This window comes from Suncus etruscus, chromosome 7 (assembly GCF_024139225.1).
Source record: "Suncus etruscus isolate mSunEtr1 chromosome 7, mSunEtr1.pri.cur, whole genome shotgun sequence".
NCBI lineage: Eukaryota > Metazoa > Chordata > Mammalia > Eulipotyphla > Soricidae > Suncus > Suncus etruscus.
The window spans coordinates 48,521,531-48,548,242 of record NC_064854.1 but is presented as its reverse complement, the minus strand read 5'-3'; the positions used below and the strand labels follow the sequence as shown (position 1 = coordinate 48,548,242).

Genomic DNA, 26,712 nt, shown 5'->3' with positions numbered 1-26,712 from the left:
CCCGCTTCTGCTGTTTTGAATATTGATGCTTTTGGTTAGTGAGTACTGAGGAAAGGCTGTGCATCATCCAGCTTCTTCCCAAAATGGTTCTGGGTGGGTTTTGTACTTTAATTTGAACTGAAAGTACATATTTCTATGGGTGAGTATGCTGCTGGCTGTAGGAAGCTGTTTGTGGACAAATGAGGATAATAGTTTGAGTGAATTAGCAAGTCTGAAGAGGAGGAGAGAAGAGCCCATCAGCAGAATGACAAATTTAGGATCTTTAAAGACATCTGGTCAGCGATGCCGAAGCTCGTGATTGACTGAGTGATTAATAATGAAAACCCTTAGTTCAGTGTTTTTTTCCCTCTACCATCCCTAACCCTCTTCCCTGGCTAGGGCCAGCCGTCTGCTCCTGCCTGCCAAAGCTGTTTCCAGATGAACAATGGAGACATTTCCACCCTCATCTGACCTCTGGGAATTGACAGTTTTAGCTTTTCCCCTACTTCTCCAACTTATCTGTTTTCTAATGGGCAGTTCATTAAATAGCTTCCAAATTCTTTTCTACATTTGATGTAATCTATTTAGTTTAATAAATGTGTTCCTAGGGCTCACTCACACTTATGGTAGCCCAAATTTCCAACTCACTGTCAGCTGTCTGAAGTACCTCCATCCCCAATCCAGTCAAAGTAGAGAATCTTATGGGGCTGAAGTCAGTCTAATTCCCTACTCTCTAACGCTTTGCTGCCTCAGATCTCAGATCCCTGTGATTGCAGATTGTTCTCCAGGTTATAGCAAAGGACAAGCACAACCAGGCCACAGTCCAACAACTAATGCAGCTCCTCAATAAGCAGAATTAGCTTTGTCAGAGGGGCAGAGTCTGTTAGAAGAGGTGAGAAATCTGTGAGTCCAGGTACTGTGCTAAAGCATGCCAGAGGGTCCAGTGAATAACAGGGTGCAGAGGGGATATTTTTTTCTCCTCCCTTTTCTCACAATCACATTTTAACAGGTTTATTATCGGTTAGTAGGTCCAGAAGAGGAATCTCCTAAATCTCTGCAGGGCACAAAGAGGGATGCCATGATGAGTGAGCCACTGAACTGTACTGTTGAGGGAGTTAAAGCTAAAGTGTTTGAAGAACAGATCCACGAGTCAACAAGCCACAAGTGTGCTAAGTTGCACCAGCGAGGCACAGCTGCAGAGGGTTATGGAGGCAGGGAGAATGGCATGGGCAGGAGAAACTTGGAACTGGCTTTTAAGGAGATATCCAGTTCAAATTGCTGTAGTAAAGTAGAAAGACTTGCTCCCTGGCCAGAGAAAGCCAGTGGGATGAGCACATATATTGCATGCAGGAGGCCCAGGCTGGATCACCAGCAATGCAGAGTCCGCCAGCACTTTGGAGAACACCAAATTGGGAATTAGGGGCAGCCACTGAGCATCAGCCAGGCTTTGTCCCAACACTGGGGAAAATATGAGGAGCATCCATTTAGGGAACCACAATTCCCCTGTGAATGGAATGTGGAAACTTTTTTTCTGTGAGCTGACTGATTACTTGGGCTCAGATTTGAATATTGCAACGGTCAACACAGTAAATCAAATCCTTGAACAAATCTGTAAGACTGATGTTATTTACTCCACCTTATAACTTGGGGAAACTGATCTCAAGCTAGGTAAATTTCTAGCAAGTAGAAATGGAACCCAAAGTCTTATACCACAACCTAAGCTTTCTTAAGGTTAGAGCTGGGGCTACCAGTAGGGATAATGAAGACGATAGTTTGCAGTGACTTTGGAATAAGAACTAACAAAATGAGCTTTCCCCCCTTTCCCCTATACATTGTACATTTTTTGTCCCACTAAATAATCTGATTTTAGGGTTTAGATTTTGTGGGGGTTACATCTGTAAATGCTCAGAAGTTGCTCTTAGCTTTCTCCTTGGGAAATCAGTGCTGAGGGAACCAAGCAGTTGCTACGGATCAAACCAGGGATGGTTGCATGAAAGTACCTCCCTATTTCCACTATCCCTGGCTCTTCATCAAATGGATTGTTAGGATAGTTAGGATAACCCATATCTGGCCATGACTCCAGTCTTAACTTAGGTTTCTACTTGGATCTCCTTGTCTTGGGGTGTTTTCTCATTAACCATTAGTATGGTAAATGGGAAAAATGCATCTGAAAATAAAACTGATAAGATGCTGTGTCCCATTCTCCTTTCAAACTGTCTCTGTGCTAAGAGGGTATAAGGAACTCTCTGTCTTCTGAGTGGGTCTATTTAGTCCACCAAATCCCTCTGGAGGGTGCTCATTCATTTTACAATCACTTAGTCCCTTTCCTGCAGGCCACCAGCCACTGAGCTCAGACTCCGAAATGAATACATCTGCATGGTGCTAATGTTAACACCAAGGCCTCTTACAGTGGATGCTGCTCAGTATCCAAGACACATAGTAGGGAAACCAGAGTCTGCAAACTTGTACTGAAGAAAGGATCCCAGATTCCAGACTTCTTTCTACACACATTATGGCCACATTTTCAGATAAACTGCATTTTGTTTGTTTTTGGGTCACACCTGACAATGCTCCAAGCTGCCTCCTGGCTCTGCACCCAGGTATCACTCCCAAAGGGCTTGGGGGATAATCTGGGATGCTTGGATCAAACTTGGACCAGCCATGTGTACGACAAATGCCCTACCTGTTGTACTATAGCTTGTAGTCCCCTGAATAATCTGAACTTTAACACAGTGTTTAGCAGTGATTTGGGACTGTGCTTTTATGAGGCCTTGAGCAAATCACTCAAGTCTCTTCTGAGCCTCAACACATATACCTGTGTAATGGAATGCCAGGTAAACTCAAAGGAGTGTTGCAAGTCTGAAGGGCAAGGTACTAATCAGGATTTTTTGCATATGGTAGGTGAAGAAAATATATGGGTTATTCTGTTTGTCTGTCCTGCCCAAACTTGAGAAAGTCCCAAGAATAGCTCAGGGAAAGAAAGCAGAAACCCATAAAACCAGTAGATCATATAACCATACTCAATCCTCTCCTGCTTCTTGTACAAGTTTCAGTTCAGTTCTGACCTCACTATCTGGGATGGGTTGGTGGGAGGTCAGAGGTTGTCAGAGGTCAGAGCACCAGAACTCCTGGCAGGAGACTAGGCTCGACCCACGTGTGGTAGCATCAATGATGCACATCAGGGTTCAGAATGTGGACTGAGCAAGCTGTTCTAGGGCAGAGCATGGTGGTTCTGCACACGAAATTCTCCCACACTGTTGTGGAGACTTTGTCTTTGAACTCCCATCTGCCTACCTGACAGCACACACAGATCTTCACACAAACTGTTGAAGCTTAGAAATCTCTTCCAGGTCTTTAAAAATGGATAATTGCCAGACAGATTGTAAACTTTCATAAAATGCACTAAAGAATTCCAAATCTGAATCTAAAATAGTTTTCAGAAAAACCAGTAGATCATTCCTTTCTTAAAGCAACAGAGACATTTGACCACCTGTGTTAGCTGATCTTGCCCATGTGGCATCTCTCTGAAGGGTTTTCTTGGATCCAGATATTACATATGGAGTTATTTTAATACGAACATGGCAAGAGAGATTCGAGAGAGCAAATGCCACTTGGGGTAGGTAGGTAGGAACAGCAGCATACAGAGGCAGATCCAGCTTTGTCAACTTGTTCTTGTAGGTGAGGCTGCCTGACTTTGGAGAGAAAGGCTGCCCCATGGCATCACGGTCAATCTTAGTAGTGAGTCTATTAAGTAAGGCTGCTGTTTGTCCGTGAAGGTATTTGAGAGCCTTTGCATCAGAGAATTACCAGAGTACTCAATTGTACACACTGCTTTTATGTAGAAAGTCCTCTGGTTCATCTCAAGTTTAGCTATGATCTCTCTTTTGTCTGCCAGGACTGTTGGATTGATCAGGTGAAAAGCATGTCAGAGTAAACCTCTCAATACTGCAGAAAGCTTTGCTCTGGGAAACTTTTCTAAACTTGTCATTTCCCCTAGTTTTGATCTCTGACAGGAAACGTTCTGCTTTTTTAGGGGCTTTATTAGTCTGAATTCTTGATGCTTAAAATCTGAATCTATAGAGTAACATGTTTGGCAGACATTCTCAAGTCACAGTCATCATGAGAATCCAATGTCACTTTAATCAGAATTCCCTCCTCCCAAGTTGTTTTTGGGTCAGCCTAGTGGGAGTTCACAGCTCTGGGGGCTGACTGAGAGGGCAGCTGGGGAATCTGAGTGCTCAATTCCAGGCTTCTTTTTAGCCAGCTCTTAGCTTTCTACAAACACTGGCTTTATTATTCTCTCATATTACTCTAGAATAACTTCAAGAAAATAGCTTTTTTAATTTGTGTAAAAATAAGAAATTTTAAATCCCTAGCCCAGTTCTACTCTAAAACACTTTGCGGAGGTCCTGGTTGTTATAGGAGTTACTGGGATAGACCTGGCTTAGGCTGGCCAGTAATGGAGGATCCAACCTGAGCGATGTGGTACTAGGTGGAGATCATGATGAGCAGCCTGAGTTCCTGAGGGGTGCAGACAAGACCTGCCAGCTTGTAGAGAGGCAGTAATGAGTGCCCCCAGACCTGGGGTACTCATATCTGGCCCAGTAAGGTATTGCCAGGTGGAGAGGAAATAAGAGCCTTGGGGAGATGGAATATGAGAGAAGAATAGAGTATAAGTGGGCCATCCATTTAGCCGACTGCGCAGCATCTCAAGACTGCTTTTGTTTCCGTGTTTATTTGGGGTTGAATGTACTTTCAGCTGATTTCCATTTTGTGATCACCTTTTCTCTAAAAAGTTTGGTTCTATTTCCAAGGTAATTCCTTTTAAGTCCCTTTAGATCAGGAGTCCTCAAATTAAAGTCTGTGGGCCACATGTGGCATGCCAAGGACATTCTATCCAGACCACTGGGTGTTTTTGCCACTATTTTTCCTTTTTACCTCAAAATAAGATGTTTGGTGTGCACAGAAATTTGTTCATATTTTTAAAAACTATAATCTGGCCTCCAATGGTCTGAAGGACAGTGAACTCTCTCCCTGTTAACCCTGTTTAAAAAGTTTGAGGACCCTGCTTTAGATGAATCACTGCGATGGTTTAGAAAGAAGTGTCTAAAATAGACGTTATCAGTGGTTTATCATTTGGCCTATGACTTCTGAGCATTCTTGGCAGTGAATTTATTTTCTAATTTGATTTAAACTTGCGTGTGGATCCAGCAGCCATATGCGATTATATTCAAAATCATGGACATTATCTCATTACACCAAATGCCTCATGAAAAAAACTGAAAACAAGCCTAAGAAACAAAGACACAGATGAAGAGGAAAGAAGGAGAGGCCTGAGAGTGACCTGAAGCAACCTGAAAAAGGAGGATTTGCAACTGGGATCCCTAGGGAGGTTAGAGAGGTGCTCACTAAGCAGCTGCACAGGTCAGCCCACCTGGCACTGGAAGACTGGTTGGTTTCCCAGGTTTCTTGCTGAGCCTTGGGAGTTTTACCCAACTGATACAGGAGCCTCCACAAAGTTTGCTACCTGCAAGACAGATGGTGCTTAAATAGAACAGCAAATACACTGAATAAAATAAATTATAAAGCCTCCTCCTGAACCAAGAATTTTTGGAAAGAATTCTAAATAGATGAAAACAAACAATTTGATTTCAACCAAATTGTTGTTTTTTTGTTTTTATCCTGATTTTCACCCGAATTGTCAGTCTCAAAAATAAACACTGATACATTCCCAGAAAATATTTTTCAAATAAAAACTGACTCTGTTAAAGTTTGCCCTGATTCTTTCAAAACTGTGTACAAGACACTGTCAACCAAAGTGACTTGCATATTTTTTTAAATAAACTTGAACATATGCAGCTAAAATGTCATTAACTCCCTGCTGCCTGACTGTCTCAGTCATGACATAGGACCCTAGTGCGGCATTTCTAACAGGAGGGTCTTTTGACCCGCAGAGAAACTTCCACAACAACTCAATTGTTATAGATTAATTTTATGATTTTAAACTAAAGGGTATGTGTGTAATTTATATTGAAAAGCATAGATGGTTTCATTTAAGCCAAACTTTTTCTTCAGTTAGCAGTTCAGTTTGTCCAAGAATGAATGATTTGAGAATAAGACTTATGGAAGAAAATAAATTGAATTTTATATTGCTTCAGATACATTTGCTCCACTTATTGCTTCCTCATTCAGACATTCCATTTTGCAATATAAATTCACAATCAAGATTTTAAAGGGAGCTAAATATTTTAATCCAATTAGACAAGTGAACAAAACACTGAATATTGCATGTACTGTAGATAAGTGGTTCTTGCCTTTAAAAGACTGTAATTCCATCACATTACAACCCCAAATGTCAATGTTGTCTTTATTTTTAACGCTTTCAAACACGAGGCAGCCAGAGGCTCCATTCTCTGCTGTTGGTGACACTGTCTGTCCTTTGGGAATTCTTAAAATCTATTTACCATGGAAACATGCTTCATATAAAACACAGACACCTGCCGATGTGCAGAGGAAGTTCTTGTGACTTAGAGGACTGAGTGAAGCTGGAAGACTAGAAACACGATTCTAGAGCTGGGAGCTTTGGCAAGCTCTCTGTGCAGGGCACAGAGGGCAGGCAGTGCAGATGCAGGATCTGGGAAATGAGTCCTGAATCCAGCATCCTGGAATTGACCATGGCTGTCCCTATTTTCCTCCCCCTTGAGGCCACACCAGGTCTCAAGACCAGCCCAAGATGCAGTCTTTATAGTTCTTTTCCCTTTTGAGAATTTAGAGACAAACAGCTAGGTTCAATAATCTAAGGGAAATTTTGAACTCTGTCACATTGTCTGAAGTCCTAGCAGCAGCTCATGGGATGAGTAAATTATGGGGTCTGCCATGACTTTGCTATGATTCCTGGCCTGCTTAGCAGCTCTGGCAATAGCCAGTTTCCAAGACAGGTCACTATGTATGTGGAAAAGAGGCAGATTTCTGCACATTTCGATCAAAATCAGCAAGTTTCAGGTCTAGTTCTGGGGAAGATGGGTTCAGGTGCTGACATGTGGCTGACCTTTCTCTGCTGCCTGGGAGAAAAGTCTGCCTTCTGTCTTCTGTAATATTCACACATGGAGGTTGAAGTTCTGCAGAAGACTGGGGACCAGGGATATGGGGGCACAATCTTTCTGAACAAAATGAACAACTGGATGACATTTATTTATTATGAACTATAGTTATTTGGTCCAGTTTGCCTTCTACTTAATTCCACAAATATAAAACTTTATTTCATAATCTGGTCAAAACTGCATAAGGAGTTTTGACTTTCTTAAAAAGGAGCCTGATCTCTCAGGTTAAATTTATGTCAGCGGTTTAACTTGAGCTATTAAAAAATCTTTCTTAATATTCAATTTATGACTTAAAGAGAAAAAAGAATCTGGATCCCTAAAGAGAAATAGAATTACCTACAACAGCCACAGCCCAGTGGAGATGCCAACAGGGTTGACCCTGAAATCACTAGACTTGAAAGGGATGAATTACTTAGCACTAAGGCCCAGAAAAATGAGGTAAATAACACAGGAAAGTGAATGGACAGGTAGAGGACTAGTATTGTCTGGAGGGAAGGATAGGACACCATCACTCACATTAGGTAGTTTGTCCTGGTGTCTGACCCTGGCCCTGGTCAAAAAAGCCAAAGATCAGTGCTCTTTGATTCCCTATCACAGGGGCCAGGACAAGTTATGTGAGGGACATACTCGTGGTTGCACTCTGTCAAATTAGGGGGAAGTTTTAAAAATCCCAAGATGATGTGGAGGGAGGAATTCCTTTCAGTTAAAAATGGGTCTTTTCTTCCCAAAGGCACATGGAACAGGACTTAAAAAAAAAAAAAAAACTTGCCATAGACAGAAAAATGGGTGCTTAGGAGGCAAGGTGGAAAACAGAAAGGGGTTGTTTCCTTTGGCAAAACTGCTATGAAGCTGGGTTGTAGGCACAGTTATAAGTAGAAAATGATTATTCTACTGAGGTAGGGAACAGCCCCTGTGAGCAGGGGTGAGGCAGACCTGTGTCCTCTCCTACAGACTTGAAAACAAAGCGGCCACAGAGACCAACGATGGACAGGATCCCATAGCTTGGTCGCCTTGGGAACAATTTGGGTAGCCAGATACATTTTATAAACAGTGCATTTAAAGTCAAGCTTCAGAAAAAAATCAGACATCAAAAAGGTAGAGCTAGTGGAAAGGTGTGGTTAGGATTTAAAATGAGAACAGTTAGCTCACAGTTGAGGAGTATTTAGTGTCTCATTAAGTAAAGTTGCTAGGTGCCCCATTGACCTTCCTTGATCTATGGAGGCAGCCAAATACAACTGTATTAGTGACCAGTCAGCAGGAGGATCAAAACGGGATACAGTGACAAACTGAATGACAGAGGGATGTTGGGAAGATAGTGGCTGAGGATTTCAAGCCACAGTACTTATTGGCTAATGACTCACTGACATGTGCATACTTAACTTCTAATGACCATGATGTGAACCACAGAGCAACTTTGGAAATAAATGTGGTCATATCTTTAAGTAATGACAGATGAACTTGATATGGGCATTAACAGAAACTTAATCTCTGGATTTACCCTAGCAAGACACACTAAGATACATTTATTCCAAATTTCAGCACAGAGAAAAACACTGAGTACTGTATTTAACAGACCAAACAGACTTTCTATGGTCAAATAGTTATTCAAATAATTAATAAAGTGAATACTAAGGGCTATCAGGCAAAAGTAAGCATTACTATAGAGCTATATAAAATCAGCAGACAGTAATAGCTGATTTACTGTATGGAGAAAAAGATGGATCTGATCTCATTTGTTCATGGTGAGGACCTCACATTTATTCTCCTGAGGGGATTTAAAGAAGCTGGAAGTGACTTATTTCAACAAAGTAGCTATTCAACAGAATGCCAGCACAGGATAGAGCAGCAAAATTCTTACACTTCAGGTCTTTATTGCTACATATATTATTATTTGAGTCTGTATTATATATCATGCTTATTTTCTATTTTTTCAGCTAAATTTTTCTTTTGAAATCTTTTTGTGTCTGGTGCTTAATCTTTTATTTATATTCTTGATTCTCTAGTCAAAACTAAGACATCATATTGAGAACCACAGACCTCTCAAGGCAGAAACGTCCTGGTCATTTCAGGCAAGACTGAAAGCCATTCAGCTTGAGATGGAGACACTGGTTGTGTTGCAACTTGTTCACTGACAGGTTTTGAACAGCCACACTAGGAATTCTTGACTGATAACCATAATTTTTCATTCTGAAAAAAGACTGAGTTTCATGTGACTCTTTTTGCAAAAGTTCTCATCTGAGTTTTACTCACTGTCCAGCCTTGGAATCCTCGGCAAGTCATCTTGGCTTAATTAGACTTGCTAAGAAATTTCCTCTGGTAATAAGCTCAGAAAACCCCTTTGGGGATGCAAAGGCCCATTTGTTTTTCTGGAGTATAATTATCAGTTAAACAAACTTAAATAACATGCAACAGTGTGCAGTCCCAATTAATTGCCTGTTGAAATAAAAGTAGGAATTGGAGATGTAATCGAGTCTTATTTATTTTTGATCACCAACCATAAGGGATCGACACTTCTAAGGAAAGGACTGTTTTTCTTCCTAAAGTGTATGGTAGCATTATAGGCATTGGAATTATGTTCTGTGGCATGTTAATTATTTCCAGTGAGTGATTTTTTAAGTTTCTGGACCATACCTGGTGGTGCTTGGAGGAATAACATGAAATGCTAGGGATCAAACTGAAGTTGGCTGCATGTAAGACAAAAATTTTTAACTCCTGTACTATCTTTCCAACCCTCCAGTAATGTAAAGTATATAGAAAAGACACATAATCAGGAGCATGTGACAGAATTAATACTTTACTAACTTGTGACATGTTTTCAGATATTTATACCCATTTAAGACTAAGAAATCACTACTACTGAATACTGTGTTCCAAGAACTGTGTGTGTGTGTGTGTGTGTGTGTGTGTGTGTGTGTGTGTGTGTATGGGGTGGTCTCATGTGAAAATGCTTTAAGTAAATCATTTATAGCTAAAAAAGATGGAGGTACCAACTTACCTTATCATTTGACCAGGAATTTCTTAGAGACATTTGGTCTTGCTTCTTTGCCTTTGATTTTGATTTACCTGCTGTAGTATGTAATTTTCAGTATTTTATCTGGTACAAATCAGTATCTCTTTTCCTAGACAGGAAGACGGCTCTCTGACCATGTCTTGTCATCAGAATAACCATATTTGGAATACAAGCTAAGTTCAGATTTGAGGCATCAAAACAAAATAGCTAGCCTTATTTAACAAGGGTTTAGGGCACAAATTGTTCATATAATGGATTACTCATGCTTTTTAAGTTTTTCACCAGAGACTGTTTTCTAAAAATGTAGGGATGACCAAACCAATGAGAAGACAAATCACATAGAAGAACATGATCTATTTAAATTTACTTTTTATTATCATTTTTTCCAGTTACCCAGCATGCCACAATCTGATTGCTGACCTGGATGAAACAGTGAAATAAATGATTTACAAAGAAATATTTACATTCATCTGAGTTGCACGTAATATGCCAAAATGCACTGTGACCTTCCCAGCAGACACCACCTCGGACTGCAGCAGGCTGCGTCGTCATTGTCACATTTGTTGCCGAGTGGTCCCTGCATTGATGGACCGGCTAGATGAAATTGAAACTAGATGAGGAGACCTTCTGGCGTAAGGTTTCAGAAATGGCTTCTTGAAGTTTATTTTTTTAACCTTTTTAAATCTGCTCATTTGTATGCTATATTACACATATGAATTTCAGTAAATGAACTTTTTAAAGACTTGGATTGTAATATTTCCTTTTTACCTGGTAATGATGAACAAAACACACCAAAAAGGCACATTTTAATTAGGCCAAAGGGTATTAAGGACCAGACTTTTTTTTCCTGCCATTCCTGTTTCTTTCCCTCTTTGTGATAATCTTTCAACTTTATTTGCCTTTAACCAACATCCCATAAAACTCCACCATTTATCATCCTGCGATTTTGTGCACAATCAGGAGAGACCAGGAAGCACTAAGCATTATTCTCTCCACTCCATTAACAAGAAAAACAGACAAAAAAAAGCATCTTTGGCTCGGTGGTATCAGGTTTCTTCTTCAATATGCAGTATTTGAGAGGACCCTAGAAACGTAGTGAAATTACAAAATTTACTTAAGAGTTCTAGCAAATATCTGTACACAGATCATTATTTTAGTTTAAAATAGTATTTCTACTGTACAGTTAAGCCCTCAAATGCTTTAAAGTAACAAATATGGGCGTTGAGAATGCTGTGTTGTCTTTGTGAATGACAGTGGAACACTAGGGGCAAGGCTATAGTTGGGACAAGTCCCTGACCTTAAGACTATTCTCCTGCCAGCAGTCTAGCATCTTCATGGCCTCAGAATGGATGTGTATTAGGCTTCGGAGAAAGTGGGCTGATACAAATGAAAAGGCCATTTGAGTTTCTTAAGTATGAAAAAGGTTCAAGCTTAAAAGAATAGAGCTTCTATTTTTGGAAGTTTTTGTTTCTTCAAATGTGCTGACATAAAAGCTGTCACATAAGATGTTAATTGTCCCTAATTCTATTTTAGGAATACAGTAAATAAATTATACAATATTCTAAAAATAGCACCTTTAAAGACTTAATAGAGGTCACTTTATTTTAGCCTTCTGGATCTGTCTTACCCCCGTGGTTTTGAAAGAAGAGCACATGTGAGAATGCCCTCAAATTTGGCTGTGTGACGTATACATACATGCTTGTGATTGTGTGACATACACATATATGTCTGACTAACTTTGGTCCCAAAGCCATTCCTCTTATCTGGCTTAGTCACAGGAGGAAAGCCACATTTCAACAATAGTAGGCTTATGAGGTAAAATCAGAAAAAGGCCCCAACTAAAACAACTTAGGTAAATCATATTATACTCTAGCCATCCTACCTATTGTTACCCAGGTCTACTTGTTAATTTGCCATGAAGTGTTAAAAATATATTCTAAGAAAGGAAGTATGCTGAGCAAAACATTACCAGGAAGACATTACTGATGAGCTACACTCCCTAAGACTTCTGAGTTCAAACCATTTGGTGTGAAGACAATTAGGGTCCCTGGACCATTCCTACACCTATTGCTTCTTCCAACTGGAAATAGCTTCTTCCCATTGGAAGTAGCACTTCATCAAAGTTTGTAGAACTGCACTAATGGCATCTTATTGAAGTAATAAAATACCCCAGTGTGTGTTTCGAGATATATGAAATTTACATATTTTTCTGTCACATTCTATACAGGGTAGATTATTACCAGGTGGAACTACTAGACATCTTTTTTTCCATTAAAGGTATTATTTAATTTTCTGAGACTACAGAACCACATCCAACAACAATAAACAGAGAAGTAGCAGATTGACATAGTGCTTTATTTAAGCTGTCTGTACGAAGGAAAATAATGTGCATCCCTATCATATACGTGTAAAAATACTAAGGATGTACAGTGTGCAAAAGCAGTTTCTTGTAGTTATTTCACATCCTTGTGGGTCATATACTTAAGGAGATAAACAGTTTTAATATGACCAACAGTAATAATAATACAGTTTCTTGGGTTCATAGTTGCATCTGCTTAAAATCCTTAACCAGAGGACTAGATCTTGTGTGGATCTAATGAAAGAACTAGCAAGATCAAGAAATGTCACAAACTATAAAGCTACAGGAGGTAATTCAATGACCAATTTAGAGGTTCTCTTTTTATTTAAATAAATACTTTACATTTCATGCTTGCCTGTAATGCACTATCAGGAGCAAGATCAGGAAATTCTACTGTAGACAGTACAAACAGTAGCAGCAAAGTGTGTACACTGAGGTGTAATATAGAGACCCTGCAGTTAGGAAGGAAGGCCCTCACTTCTGTTCTCTAGGAGAAGCAAGTGGGCCCTGCAAGAACAGTCAGCTTTAAGAAGCCAGAAACTAGGTATGAAAAATAAAGAACAATACTGGAATACAGCTATGTAATTAGTATAGAAAGCAAAGCCATGAGTAACCCTGCCAAAAATCCATGCAGAAACCCCGACTTCCTCTGAGACGGTTGCATTACGAAAAGAGGGCAAAGAGAGAAAGATGGATTCAGTCTGTTCTGAATTGTGTCCCTATAGATGATTTCAGCTCAGGCCTTTCCATTTGCCAGAATCCCACACTATAGCTATGGCAGACACAAGGGAAGTTTTAAAAATCTTCTACATACATTTCCTGTTTTTACATTTTTCCTCCAGGCCAGCTGATTGAGATCTGGGAGTCAAAGTCAGGATTCTCAAATTTAAAGGCAAGAAAACATCTTTTAAGACACAAATGGAATTAATGGGAGGGGCTGCAGGTTCTGACAGAAGGCCAGCCTGGGGTGCTATCAGTGCAGTCAGTAATCTTTAGTAAGTATCCTTGGTCAGGGTCATGGAAATCATCTGACAGAGGTGAAAACAAGCTATCAATATGCTTACTGTATGATGTCACGTTTTTCCCTCTGAGAGAATGAATGCTCTGAACACTGGTCAGTCTCAGCATTCTTCACTTTCTCTCATCTGCTATTTTAATATGATGATGCAAGACAACTTACAGGCATACTTTCTAGTCTACTTTCTTTTCAAAGTAAAACATTCAACATAAAGTGGAAAAAATAACTAAGCTATATGTGTAAGTAAAAATGAACTGTCACTTATTGAACTTCCTACTCAACACTAAAGATGAACTTCACTCAGGTAGAAATATGAAAAATTAGGATAAAATCTATGTCTGAATATGTCTTAGCTGCCTTAGTAAAATGCCCTTTAACCCCCCTGCAATCCCAGTGGTCCCCCCACCGCCAGCAGTGGTTTCGTATCTATACTCCACACATCCAGCATCAAGAGGCTAAGACATCTGCATATGAATGTGATTCATCCTACTTAGAAGTCACTTGCTCTTTCATACAAGCAGTCATAATACTGCATCATGCTGTAGTCTTCCATTTGGGAGCTGTCAGATAGTTTAACTAAAATACATTTCCATGATCATTCCAAGGAGTCAGGTTGCCTTCTGCTTGCTGCAAGAAGAGACCCCCAACTCTTTGGACTTCATAGGCTGCTTTGGAAAATGCCAGCTCCTAGCACCAAAGGATTTAATCTGAAGATCATCATTAATGAAGGAGAAAGATGAGGTTTGCATACATGTCCTTTTGAGTGAGAAATGTTGGAATTGGGGGACATGAGTATATACAGAAAAAGAAAAGTTGGAGGTGTTCTTTTTTTTTCCCTGATGGCTTAATTCAGTGATAAATGTACCATGATCAGAATAAACACACCAGGTTCTTAACCTTTACAGCCTAATTTGTAAGTACTCATGATGTGTTCATTTTGCCGAGTTACATTCACTTAATTTCCTATCGATCAGGCCTCAGTTTTTTTTTTTCAATTCCATTATGTTGCCAAGTCATCATAGCATTTCAAGTCTAAAATGAGCACATCGACATCTCATTTGTTCCTTTAACCCCTTGGCATGAATATTTGGGGATTTTCTCATTTTTAATGCCAAGAGGTTAAATAATAGCATCTATTCTCCCAAAGCCAAATTCTAGCCAATATGTACATTTTCAGAGTCTCATCAAAATACTTTCACACAGGAGAAAAAGTGCATTATTCTCATCAACATGTACATTTCTTGCACATGGAGCAATAAACTGCAGTAAGTCTATTTTACGTTAAGTTGGAGTTGCATTTGCTAATATGACATACAATTCTCATCACTAAAAAATAAATACTACTGTCATATAAACAAAATCATAAAAGGACATTCAAAGTTTTAAACATGAGAAAAAGGTAATTCACATAGATTGGAAAGTAAAAACTTAAAACAAAGAAGGCAAACATCTGTTTACCTTGGTGTACACATTTGGTGAAAAGCAGGATCTTTAAACCTGTCTACATTCTTCAGCCATCAGAGGTGATAAATATCAAGAAGGGAAAAGATCTCCAAGCATGGGGAAAAATGCTCTCTGGTGCAAATCGTGTCATAAGATTTTTTTAAGTGACCTTGACTGAGTGCGCATATGCTTCCTTCCTTGGTAGAATAATGTTCATTTGCCCATGACTGCTCAGGGAAATCTGGATGTCGACATGTAATACTGGGTTTCCTCTGCAGTCTCCAATGGGAATTTAAATATTTATCCCAACAGTTGTTCAGTCCTTCTCTCAAATGCTTCCTAAGGAATTCCAGACAGATCTCATTGATAAGACACCTACTTTAGGCTTATCTAGTTTTGCATATGCACATCACCACCTTTCACAATTGCTTGTTTTTAATGATCGACTTCTTAGTTTTTGATTTATCCTCTAAAAAGTTAAAAATGTACCTATAATCAGTGTATCTCATTTAGCCTTCACTGTTAGGGAGAAAGAAAAACCAAAGATCAATAAATGATAATTGGTTCACAAGTGAACAATGGTGGACTCATGACTTCCAAAGATTGTAAAATTACCTCTTAAAGTTGTTATAATAGTAAGACAGTAGCAGCAACAGCATGAGACCTTAGACTGAGATACAATTTCATGCAAAAACAAAAAGACGAGTGTGCTTGCGCATGTGTGTGTTTTCATGTGGGTGAAAGGTGGCGAGAGGTGAAGACCTTTGACTGGTCTGGGATGTCTGAAGGCGCTCCTGCTATCTTAAGAGCTAGGACTGGTGTGATATCCAGGAATCATTTTTAAGTAATAAATCTAAAATGACAGTGAAGTAGCAGAATGAAAGAGACTTATTCTCGTCCACTTGCAGAGTAGGAAAACTGAGGGAAGTGTGGCCGCCTCTCATTGTCCATGCAGTCCATACCATCCTCATCATCTGTGGATAGGAAACAATTTTTTTTTGAATTACACTTTGCGACATCATCTCAGATCAACAGAGCTCTAAAATCTGACATAATAAAAACTAAGAGGCAATAAACTCCCAGATACTTGCACTTATTAACACAACAAAATGATCTCATTTTCAAACACTTCATCTTCTCTAAAAAAAAAGGGAATAATACAATTTACTATTTCCTTCAAGAAACTAATGCTCAAGGCTTATTACACTAAATAAATACTATGAAGAAAAGAAGACCTAGCAAGTAAGAAAGAGCTATAGAATTAACATATCTGAAAGTTACAGAAAGCCATAAATGCTAAGGAATTCAAAGTGTCTTCTAGGATCCAGTACCAACTGCTTGTAATTTTTTGTTTCTGATGATATAATTCAGCTTTGTGTGAATTATTGATTATCGATTTAAAATACCCTCTATTCAACATTTTAAATCTATGTTCAATCTATACTTCCTGATTTTCCTATGATAAAAATGGTAGTAGTAAAAGAAAAAAAATAAGAGAATAGAAAAGACGATTAGGCCAGCTGGTACCAAAATACTACTAGTCCATTATAAAACAAACAAGGAGAAGAAACTTGAATCTTGAAAGATAAGGGGCCTGTTTTCAGCATAGTTGCTCTTCTTTTTCATCTCTCCTGTTTGCTTGTATTTAAAATATTACAAATAATCATTTATCTCTTCTATCTGGAACAGATTTGACTGAAATCTTATACTGTCAGTATTTCTTTTTTCCTTATATGCCATCTGCTTTGTGGCCTTAGTTGTAATTCCACAAAGATCCCATGGGTATCTTCTCTGGATTCCATCTAAAGGAAGACTCTCTATTGACTCTAAATCCATGCTGACATGTTGTCCTAAATGGAAATCAGCTAAAAAATCTGTCAAATACCACTACAGCATAATGGTTCCTTTTCTTCAAATACATAGAGGTAGTACATTACCAAGTCCATTAATGTTCCAGCCTCTTCAGGAAGCACCAATTTCTTGAAACAGGAGAAGAGAACACAGGCCAGATCATGCTGTACTATGGACACTAAACTTGTACTAGAGGATGACTTTTTATTCCTCAAGAATATCATGGAGCCGAAGCAATAGAACTGAAGGTAGAATGCTTGCCTGGCATGCAACTTACTGGGGTTAATATCCTGGGTTACCCCATTTGGTCCCCCGAGCCAGCCAGGAATAATTCTCTACTGCACACCCAGAAGACAGGTAGGACAAAACCAAACAAACAAAAAGAATATCAAACATCTCTGGATCCTTTCTGACTTTGTTTCAGTATTCTACTCCTAATAAAAGAAAAATATTCTAAAAACATAATCAAATTCCTATCAGGATTTGTGGGTTAGAATATATATAAGAAATATTATTGGGAGTGGAGTGATAGCACAGAGGGTAGGAGGCTGACCTACAATGCATGATCATTACATGCCACTCAACTGGATTTGATCCCCAGCATCCCTTATGGTTGCCCAACTCTGCCAGGAGCGATTCCTGACAGCAGAGCCAGGAGTAACCCCTGACGACAGCTGGGTGTGGCCCCAAACCAAATATCTATATCTATACATATATTTGTATTTGTATATAAATGTACATATATACATAGTATATATATACACAGTATTAGATAGAAATCAAATAATCAAGAAGCATTTTTTGACTTAGTGTTCCACACCCCAATCAAAAATTTTCTTTAACCTTTGTCCATCTGCAAAAAGACCTTGTAAGCAATAGCCAGCATTTGTCCACAGTACTGAGATTTGATGGCATTAATCTCCTTATCATAAAATATTAATTTGGTACCAAGAAAACCACATGCACTTTTTAGATCAAATACCTTCTGTAATATTTTTAGCTATGCTAATGACAGTAAGAGCTGTGGATGGCATATCTGTTGTTGATTCAGATAAACAGTCTATAGAAAAGGCAGCTGAAATCTTAATGTTCAGATTCTGACATGTGCCAATCACATTTTAAAGACAGTTTTCCCAACTAACAGCTTTGTTTTTCTGAATGTGTTTCTGCAAAGTAAATGTGCAGAGTGCCCTGGACATCAAGGCAGGGAAATCTTGTGCTTGAATGGCCTTGGCCAGAGCGATACATAATCTCTTCAGCCACTAGCCAGATCTTGGGCAAGCCAGGCTAAGCTAGATCAACAGGCTCTCAATAGGAAGGGTTTTGTGAAGAGAAATACTTACTGCAATGGAGAAGCATGTTGGCTGATAACTGAAAGTGTCCTTCAGTCTATTATTTCAGCAACATATTTACTATTTTAAATTTAATTTTAAATTATATTTAATATTAAAAATACCTAGATTTCATAGTAAACCGTAAGAGGGTCCTGCACCTTGATATTTTTTCAAATTCATGACATATGTCTCTCTTGTTCCTTCAAGTGAGGTAACAGGTTAAGAATCTGCTGTTCCTTCCCCCCCTATTTATTATTAAAGTGGTTTACACACAGAGTAAGTAGTAATATACATGTTTTAAATAAACAATGCTACTATGTCATACCCACACAAAAGTACCAAAATCTTCCACTACTTTCCCATTCTCATCTTCTCCCTGACCTGCTTATTTACTCCATTCTTTCATTCCCAGTTTGGTAAGCTCAGTTTTGTTTACAGAATCTAAGGATTTGTTTCTTTATATACCAACAATCAATGAGACAATTCAGTACTTGTCTTTTTTCTTCAGACTAATTTCACTTAACATGATCCTGGACCCAACAGGAGTGGAGTTTGTGGAGGCACCAGTGAATGGGCAGTGTGGGACTAGCAGAGAATTAGGAAAAGAGCTAGATTATTCTCAACTGGCAGACCCAGAGCCTGTCATATCCAGTCAACAGAAATAAACAGGTCTGTGTGCTGAGTGGAAAACACAGGGAATGATGGTGATAATGAAGGAACATGAACTACACTACAAAGAAAGCAACTACACACACATGTTCAGAAAACAGAATTATCAGGTCTGAATTTTCATCTAAAACCCTGAATTCAAGCAGCACTAGATGCTGAATTTCCTTACAACTAGAACAAGTGTAATAATACCAAATTAAAATCCAGTTGGTCTTAGCTAAATCCTCTTTTTTTGTAAGAACAAGGCCGAGACCATTAATGGATATAATGCAAGACGACACATTCCAAAATCTGTTCAATTAATTAACACCAGTGAAGACAATCTGGCATGTTACTGCAGCTGTTTGTAGAAAAAGAACATTTTGCCTTTCTAACTACTGATTTGTTCTAAAAAATAACTCCATTCTGTTTCAGAGAAGCAAGGTGGGAAGTGGGAAGATGATCACTAACTAACAGTATGTTGTGGGCTTTTATGGGCAAAACCTCTATGCTTTATGGGACAGAATTTTGTTGGTTTCTCCCTAGCAATGTACTCAAAGTTAAACATTAAGTTAAAGTAATCAGAGTTCAAGATTTCACAGATTCTTCTATGTGCAGCAGAAGGGAATCTAGGCTACATCCAAGCATTGTCAATTTCAAAACACAGCACTTCTCCTGTCCATGCTGGTGCTGAGGACTGACAGGCTGCTGCACAGAACAGACTGGTAGCTGGCTGGCATTTGGCCCATTCTGTTGAGCTATTTCACTTAGCAATTCTCTACAGACACCCTGAATCAGGAAATCAGATGACAAGTTTGTAGTGTCTTCACTCTAGACTATGGTATATCTTATTAAATGAATATGGAGGCTGGCCTATCTTCTAGCCCATTGAGGGCTCAGAATTAGGGCAAGAATATCTTCAACTTCTGAGACTCATAAATGTCTACTGAATGTGGATTTTGATACCCAATTGTCAGTTACGATATATGGTCTTTTATAGATGTTTATGTTTCTAACAAATTATCTTTTACTTTGAATTAAATTTTATTTACTTTGGTATTTATTTTATTTATTATTTATTTTATTTACTTATTTACTTTTATTTTTTGGTTAGTTATCAATGGCACTTCAATATGTATCACTAGCTCACGAGCATGAAATGCACTTTGTTTTCTTTTTCCAAGATTTTTTAGATAAAAAATATATAATTGTTTAGGCATGATAGTTTTACAACAGTGTTAATGCTATTTTTGACTTACAAAGTTATTGCATGTCCCTAACACGAAAATGTTCAAGACCCCCACCATTGCCCTTTTTTTCTAATATTTTTCTAATATTCTAATACTTTTCTTTGCTCTACCAATTTTAATTTTTTTATAAATATTTCATTGGATCACTGTGAGACACAGTTAAAAAGTTTTTCATCATTAAGTTTTAGTCATACAATATCCCAAAACCCTTCACCAGTGCAAATTTTCTGCCACCAATGTTTGAATTAACTTTTAAAAATTTAGTCACTGTGAAATTACAAAGCTATTTGGGACTGGGTTTTATGCAATACAATATTTCAACACTAATTACTTCACCATTGTCTACTTTCCTCCACTATCCACCTTCAAGCCCCATTTGCCTACCCACTTATTAGTCTGCTTCTAATAAAGGCAGTTTCTTTCTAATATATATGTTCTTGCACTGGTTTACAGACATAACACTTTATCACCTTTAAGCATCACCTCTTCCTTTCAGTTGAATGCTTCACTTTGTCATAGATATTGCCCTCTCCCTTTTTTATTCTACAGCTCCTTCAAGTGGCATGTTTCTTACTAAAGATCAGTCAGATGTTCTATATTTTGGGTCACATCTGGTGGCACTCAGGGGTTACTCCTGGCTCTGTGCTCAGAAATTGCTCCTGGCAGAGTCAGAGGACCATAAGGGATGCCAAGATTCGAACCACTATCTTTCCTGGGTCGGCTGTGTGCAAGGTAAATGCCCTACCGTTGTGATATCTCTCCAGCCCCACCAGATGGTCTTTCTAACAGACTAGCCACTTAACTAATGGCTCATCTTCACCACCCAACTACAGAGCTCTGAAGAGATGCCAAACCACCCAAAACTCGAGGTATGCTGATATTTAACAACGTACCAATTTAGACTAGGTGGATTCAAAGTCACTAGTGATCAGACATCTCCAGACTTGTATGGAATGAGAACGGGCACTATCCTCCCTGCCTTCTGGTACTTCCAGAACCCCTAGAAGCCAAAACCACATGCTGTATACGCAGTCTCTAAGTCTGCATTTGGCCAGGCTTATTCTTTTTTTAATTTTTTTTTTCGGGCCACACCAGTTTGATGCTCAGGGGTTACTCCTGACTAAGTGCTCGGAAATTGCCCCTGGCTTGGAGGGACCATATGGGATGCCAGGGGATCGAACCGTGGTCCTTCCTTGGCTAGCACTTGCAAGGCAGACACCTTACCTCTAGCGCCACCTCACCGGCCCCAATTGGCCAGACTTATTCTGTTACTTCATAGACTCACTCTATTCTCAAAACTGATGTATATCAAAACATGAAAAAAATCACAGGCACACAGACTACACAGCTAAAAATGGCAGTACCAGGAGAGGGTGAGTCAAATCCCTGCCCTGCAGAATCCACGCCAGCTGTACCCACACCACACAACTGCCACTTCACCAGTGGCTCAGCTTCATGATTCAACCATGCACCTCTGCAAACACACTGAACAGACCAAATTCCAAGTATGGCAGTATTTGGGCTAACATTTCCAGGGCTTTTTGGAGTGAGTGGAGGAACCTTCCTCTTGCCCCTGTCTTCTCATACTTCTGGAAGTTCTGGCAGCAGATGCCCCATAAAATTACATTATCAGCTACAGTGCTTCTAATTTCTAGATTTCACAGCTGCATATGTGGCCATGCAAAAACTCCGTTTTTTCAATACTATCATCCCAATAACAACATACCAATTTAGACATCAATTTAGACTAGGTGGATTCAAAGCCACTAGTGCTCAGAAACAAAACATGTAAAAGAAAATAAACTAGTAACAAATTGCTTAGCAAACCTTCTGACAATGATTTAATGAGCTCCTTGTGAGATACATTGATTTTCACGAATTTTCTTATTACTGTACTCTTTCAATATAATTTAACTTCCACTTGTCATGCCATTAACTAGGAATTTCTAAATTTCTAGAGGATGACCAGCAGGAGGCCTGCTAAGATGCCATTTCCATTGCTGTTTCAAAAACTCCCAAGGAATATTTCACCAGAAGGCCCACTGGGAAACTTTTCTGCAGTGTGGATGTGAGGACAATTCCTGAGAAATATTTTTGAGATTTATATTATGGTACTAACATTATGCTTCCTTTACAACTAAAAGGCACATAAAGCCTTAATTAAATTTCTCTTTACCTGGAAAATCTCAGCACCAAATTAAAGACACTTGGGAACATTTATTTTTCTCTTCTTTATAATGTGCTTGCAGTTTCAGCATCTTGGGATGTCTCTAAAAGGACCTGGAGTACTTGTTAACTCTTACCTCAGAATTTACATTGAAAAGGTTTGGCCAGGATGTAGATTTGGGCTATTAAAACTTTTACCAGAAAAGGAATTAGATCTTTTTTAGATATGGTTTGTCTCCATTTTGACCTTTAAACAATGAAATCCTTCCCTTAGAAACAGAAAACTTGATAGAGAAATTTCCCTCCTCACTAATCCCCTATTTTACATCTGAGGCTAGCCTGACAGGAATTGTTCTGAGATATTAAATTAACCTTCTCCCTAGGACTTTTACTTACTGTTAGATCTATTCAAGTCTGTGTACCTCCATAGTCAAGTGAATTGTTTTACTGTAAATCTGTGCTTTGTTTGTGAACATTCTTCTCATACCTGTGACTGGCAATTTAACTCATATATACCTGTCCCTCACATTAAAAATTAGAACATGCTGTTTCTCACACACCCATTGTGTGTCCTCTTTTATTTTCTTCATATTTTGCCATTCATGTCACCCACTCTCCTTAAGGGAACTCAAAGAAGTTCTCTAACACAACCAGACCCCAAAGGTAGTCTGAGGCATCCACTTACCTGTAAACAAGCAATATAAAATATAGTATTTTGTTCCTTTTAAGGAACTAGGTGGGAATCTGGAAACAGTTGTGGAGTGAATTTTACAGTGGTGGTTAGATTGATCTTGGAACAAAGGTATTATGAATAACTATGTAAATATACATAATATTTAAAGAAAGTAATTTAAAAAAATACTTTTGGGGTTTATTTTTGGGTCACAACCACTAGTGCTCAAGATTTAATCCTGACTGTACTAAAGGATCATCTGGCCATGCTCAGGAGACCATCTGGAGTAACAGATGAATCAAACTTGGGAATGGCACATGCATGGCATGCTGGACAAGGCAGGCTTTACCTGCTGTACTATCTTTCTGGCCCCAGAAAATGTTATTTACTTTAAGAAGAGAGCTGCATTTAGTGATGAAAGGTGACACTTTGTAAAATATCCCAACATTGTATTTTTTTATATTATATTAAACAATGTTGAGACACTAGGTGTCTCAACTGTACAAATAACTGTACAAAGGCTTAGGGGATAGCTTGATTGGTAGCTTAAAGTGATTGTGTTGCAAGCATAAAGTCATGAGTTCAATCACTATACACCAAGTGTTATCCTGGCTCTCTGCTGTTTGAGTCTGACAGCTTTTGCCGTCTATGATGCCCAGTGTGGCAGATGATTTCTGGCTGTACTGCATTGAGACAGTTGTAATCCTTCACAAATACCAAAATTCTGTTTAGGAAGAAAACTGTCTGAATTTAATATTGAAGAAAGAAAGATTGGGATTTTACTAATGCATAGTTAATATTGAGTGGTGAGGCAAGCCAAACAAAAATTTCTGGATACTGATTGGGATACTGCCAAGAGAAGTTAAGGCTTCTTGTGCCCTCATCTTGTCCTGGAACTACAAGGCCCTCACCACAATTTCTTTATTCATTAACTTATTACATATCTATTGAATACCTATGATAGACCAGGTACTGAGGTAAAGCTAGGCTTAGCAAGGAATAAGTCAAATATTTCTAAGAGCATTCTAGTTGGAGAAGTTGACACAAACTATCCAAAAGAATATGACTGAAGACAAACATGTGCTGGCAGGTTAAGTGGTTGGTATTATTCGATGGGCTGCATTATTTTCAGCTGGGGAAATTTAAAAGGCTCTGGGGCAGGCTAAAGACCAGTGCATGTGGGAGCCCTTGTTTCAACCCCTAGCAATACATGGTCTTATAAATGCTACCAGATAAAACCCCAGGCCCTGTGAGCTGGGAATAGTTCCAAATAACTTCAGAATGTTTTTCCCTATCCCTCTAGAAAAGCTACAGGTCTGAATAATAAGGAACTATCCAAATATGCTTGGTGAAAGAGTAGTGAGGCAGGAAGAACAATAATATTTATATCCATTGCACAGACAAAAAAGGAATATTCTAGATGTGGGTGGTGCACAAGTATAACAAACAACAACAAAAAACCAGGATGAGATAAAACTAGGCGAATATGACTCAAATTTAAAAGGTCTTTATAAGCCTCTTTGAGGATTTTGGAATCAGTGCCCATGAGTGGCCACTTGAGGGTTTTAAATAGGAGAATGATGTGATCTAATTAGAATTCGGGACATATCCAAACAACATGATCCAGTAAATGCTCTAAGGTGAAAAATGTTGACAAGCCAATTCAACACTTCACTAGTGTTGTTCAGTTTCAGACACCATAGTACATACTAGATTCAGAGGAAACTGCCAAGATGTTTCCACTCTTTCTACATAGATAATCCTGATCTGTGTGTCTCCAACTCTAGAGGCCTAACAATAGCTTGACTCTTAGAAATTCTATGATTCTAGCAATAATACATGTGGCAGAATGGAAAGCAACTGTCCCATCACTGGTAACATGCCTTGAATACTTCGTAATTTATTATTGAGTGCAATTTATACACTCAATAATTTATAATTGAGTTTATAAATTAATTTATAATTTTGAGTGTTGTTCCTGGTTACAGATGACACTACTTTAGCACTTTAGCAAGCTCATGTCTCTGCGTTTCAATTACTTTCCTTAAGAAGTCATGAATTTCTAAACTTCTTCAATATAATATAAAGAAAAGAGAATGCAGCGCATACACAAAGTTTTGGTCTTGATCACTTCTGCTTTGTCTTTAATGCTAAAATCCATTCTGAGAAAAGCACTTCACTTCAATCTTCCCTCATAGGGGCAGTCATTATATAAAAGACTCACCATAAGCCTATATTTTAAAAGAAAAGAGGAACATTATTATTATTATTATTATTATTATTATTATTATTATTATTATTATTTTATTGGTTTTGGGGCCACACCCAGTGACACTCAGGGGTTACCCCTGGCGTGGGGGAGCATATGGGACGTCCGGGGATTGAACAACAGCCCATCCTAGGCTAGCGCAGGCAAGGCAGACACCTTATCGCTTGTGCCACTGCTCCAGCCCCTTTATTATTATTATTATTATTATTATTATTATTATTATTATTAAACTGAACTGAACTGAAGTAAGTAGCCCAGGCCAAAGTGTAGCTGGAATAAAACAAAACAAAACACAAGTTGACAAGAAGGAATGGGAGCAGCTGCAGCGGTGGACAGTTTAGACTAAAAAGCACCATTTTGAACTAAACTGAGGTAAGTGAAGCCGGGCCAAAGTGTAGCTGGGAGGGAAAAACAACAAAACAACTTTGACCAGAGGCAGTGGGAGCAGCTGCAGCTGTGGGCAGAGTCTGGACTAAAAAAGTGCCATTTTGAACTGAACTGAAGTGCATGAGCCCAGGCAAGGGCGCAGCTGTGCATTTCCTCTAGTCAAGGGGCCCCATCAAAACATATATATAAAACAGCACCATAGTACAAAGGGAAAAACTGCAGAACCACATCATACATTGTGACTGAAGATGCTAGTTCTGTTTGTTTGTTTTGGGCCACATCCATTGAGACTCCAGGTTTACTCCTGGCTATGCACTCAGAAATCGATCCTGGCTTGGGGGACCATATGGGACACCAGGGGATCAAACCACGGTCCATCCTAAGCTAGTAAGGCAGAGGCCTTACAGCTTGTGCCACCACTCTGGCTCCTAGATGCTAGTTCTGAAGACTAACCAACATCTGGCAACTACATAACCTCTTTTAACAGGACTTTATAGAGGAAATGTTAAAGCTGTTCAAAGAAATCAAAGAAACCATGGAAGAGACAACCCATAAGACTTGAGGATACTAGAGTAGAAATGAGAAAATTTTAAACAGAAATAACAGGACTGAAAAACATGGTAGGTGAAATGAAAACCTCACTGGAATGACTAATCAGCAGAGGTAACAGCTGCTGAGGACAGAATCAGTGATCTTGAAGATGAGCTGTGTAACATATCCGTTCAGCAGAAAAAAATGAAGAAGAGTCTTGTCTTAAAATAAATGGACAGAAGATGGAACATATCCTCAAAGTAAGTGAAAAGACAAAAATCGATCTTTGAGATAAATTTAACAGAAACAACAAGAGAATCATTGGGGTCCAAGAGAGCCAGGAAGAAAACTCCTATGAGGGAGCAACAGTAAAAGACATCATCATGGAGAAATTCCCAGAGCTGAAGAATGCTCGCACCCACATCCTGGATGCCTGGAGAGTACCATATTAAAAAGATCCAAATAAAAGCACCCCTAAGCACATAGATGAAAATAGTAGAGACAGAATACTGAAAGCAAGATCAAAAAGGAAATTACATATGAGAAGCAAACTTAAGATTTACTGAAAATTTATCAAAAGCAACTTTCAAGGTCTGAAGGCAGTGGTGGAATACAGTAATAAAACTCAACAGAATGAACGTCTTTCCAAGAATATTTCACCCAGCCAGGCTTCCATTTAGGTTTGAAGGAAGAA

The 26,712-nt window shown here is 38.8% G+C and overlaps 1 protein-coding gene across 3 annotated transcripts in view; it reads right to left on the bottom strand.

Annotated features, from left to right (window-relative positions):
* Positions 1-10,441: 10,441 nt before the first annotated feature.
* AKT3 (AKT serine/threonine kinase 3) overlaps positions 10,442-26,712 on the bottom strand; it is a 344,608-nt gene continuing 328,337 nt past the window's right edge. For all 3 annotated transcript variants that reach the window (XM_049776508.1, XM_049776506.1, XM_049776507.1), the window contains one exon: positions 10,442-15,883. In XM_049776508.1, coding sequence (XP_049632465.1) covers positions 15,798-15,883 — 86 coding nt within the window. In that variant the 3' untranslated portion in view covers positions 10,442-15,797. The remainder of the gene's footprint in view (positions 15,884-26,712) is intronic.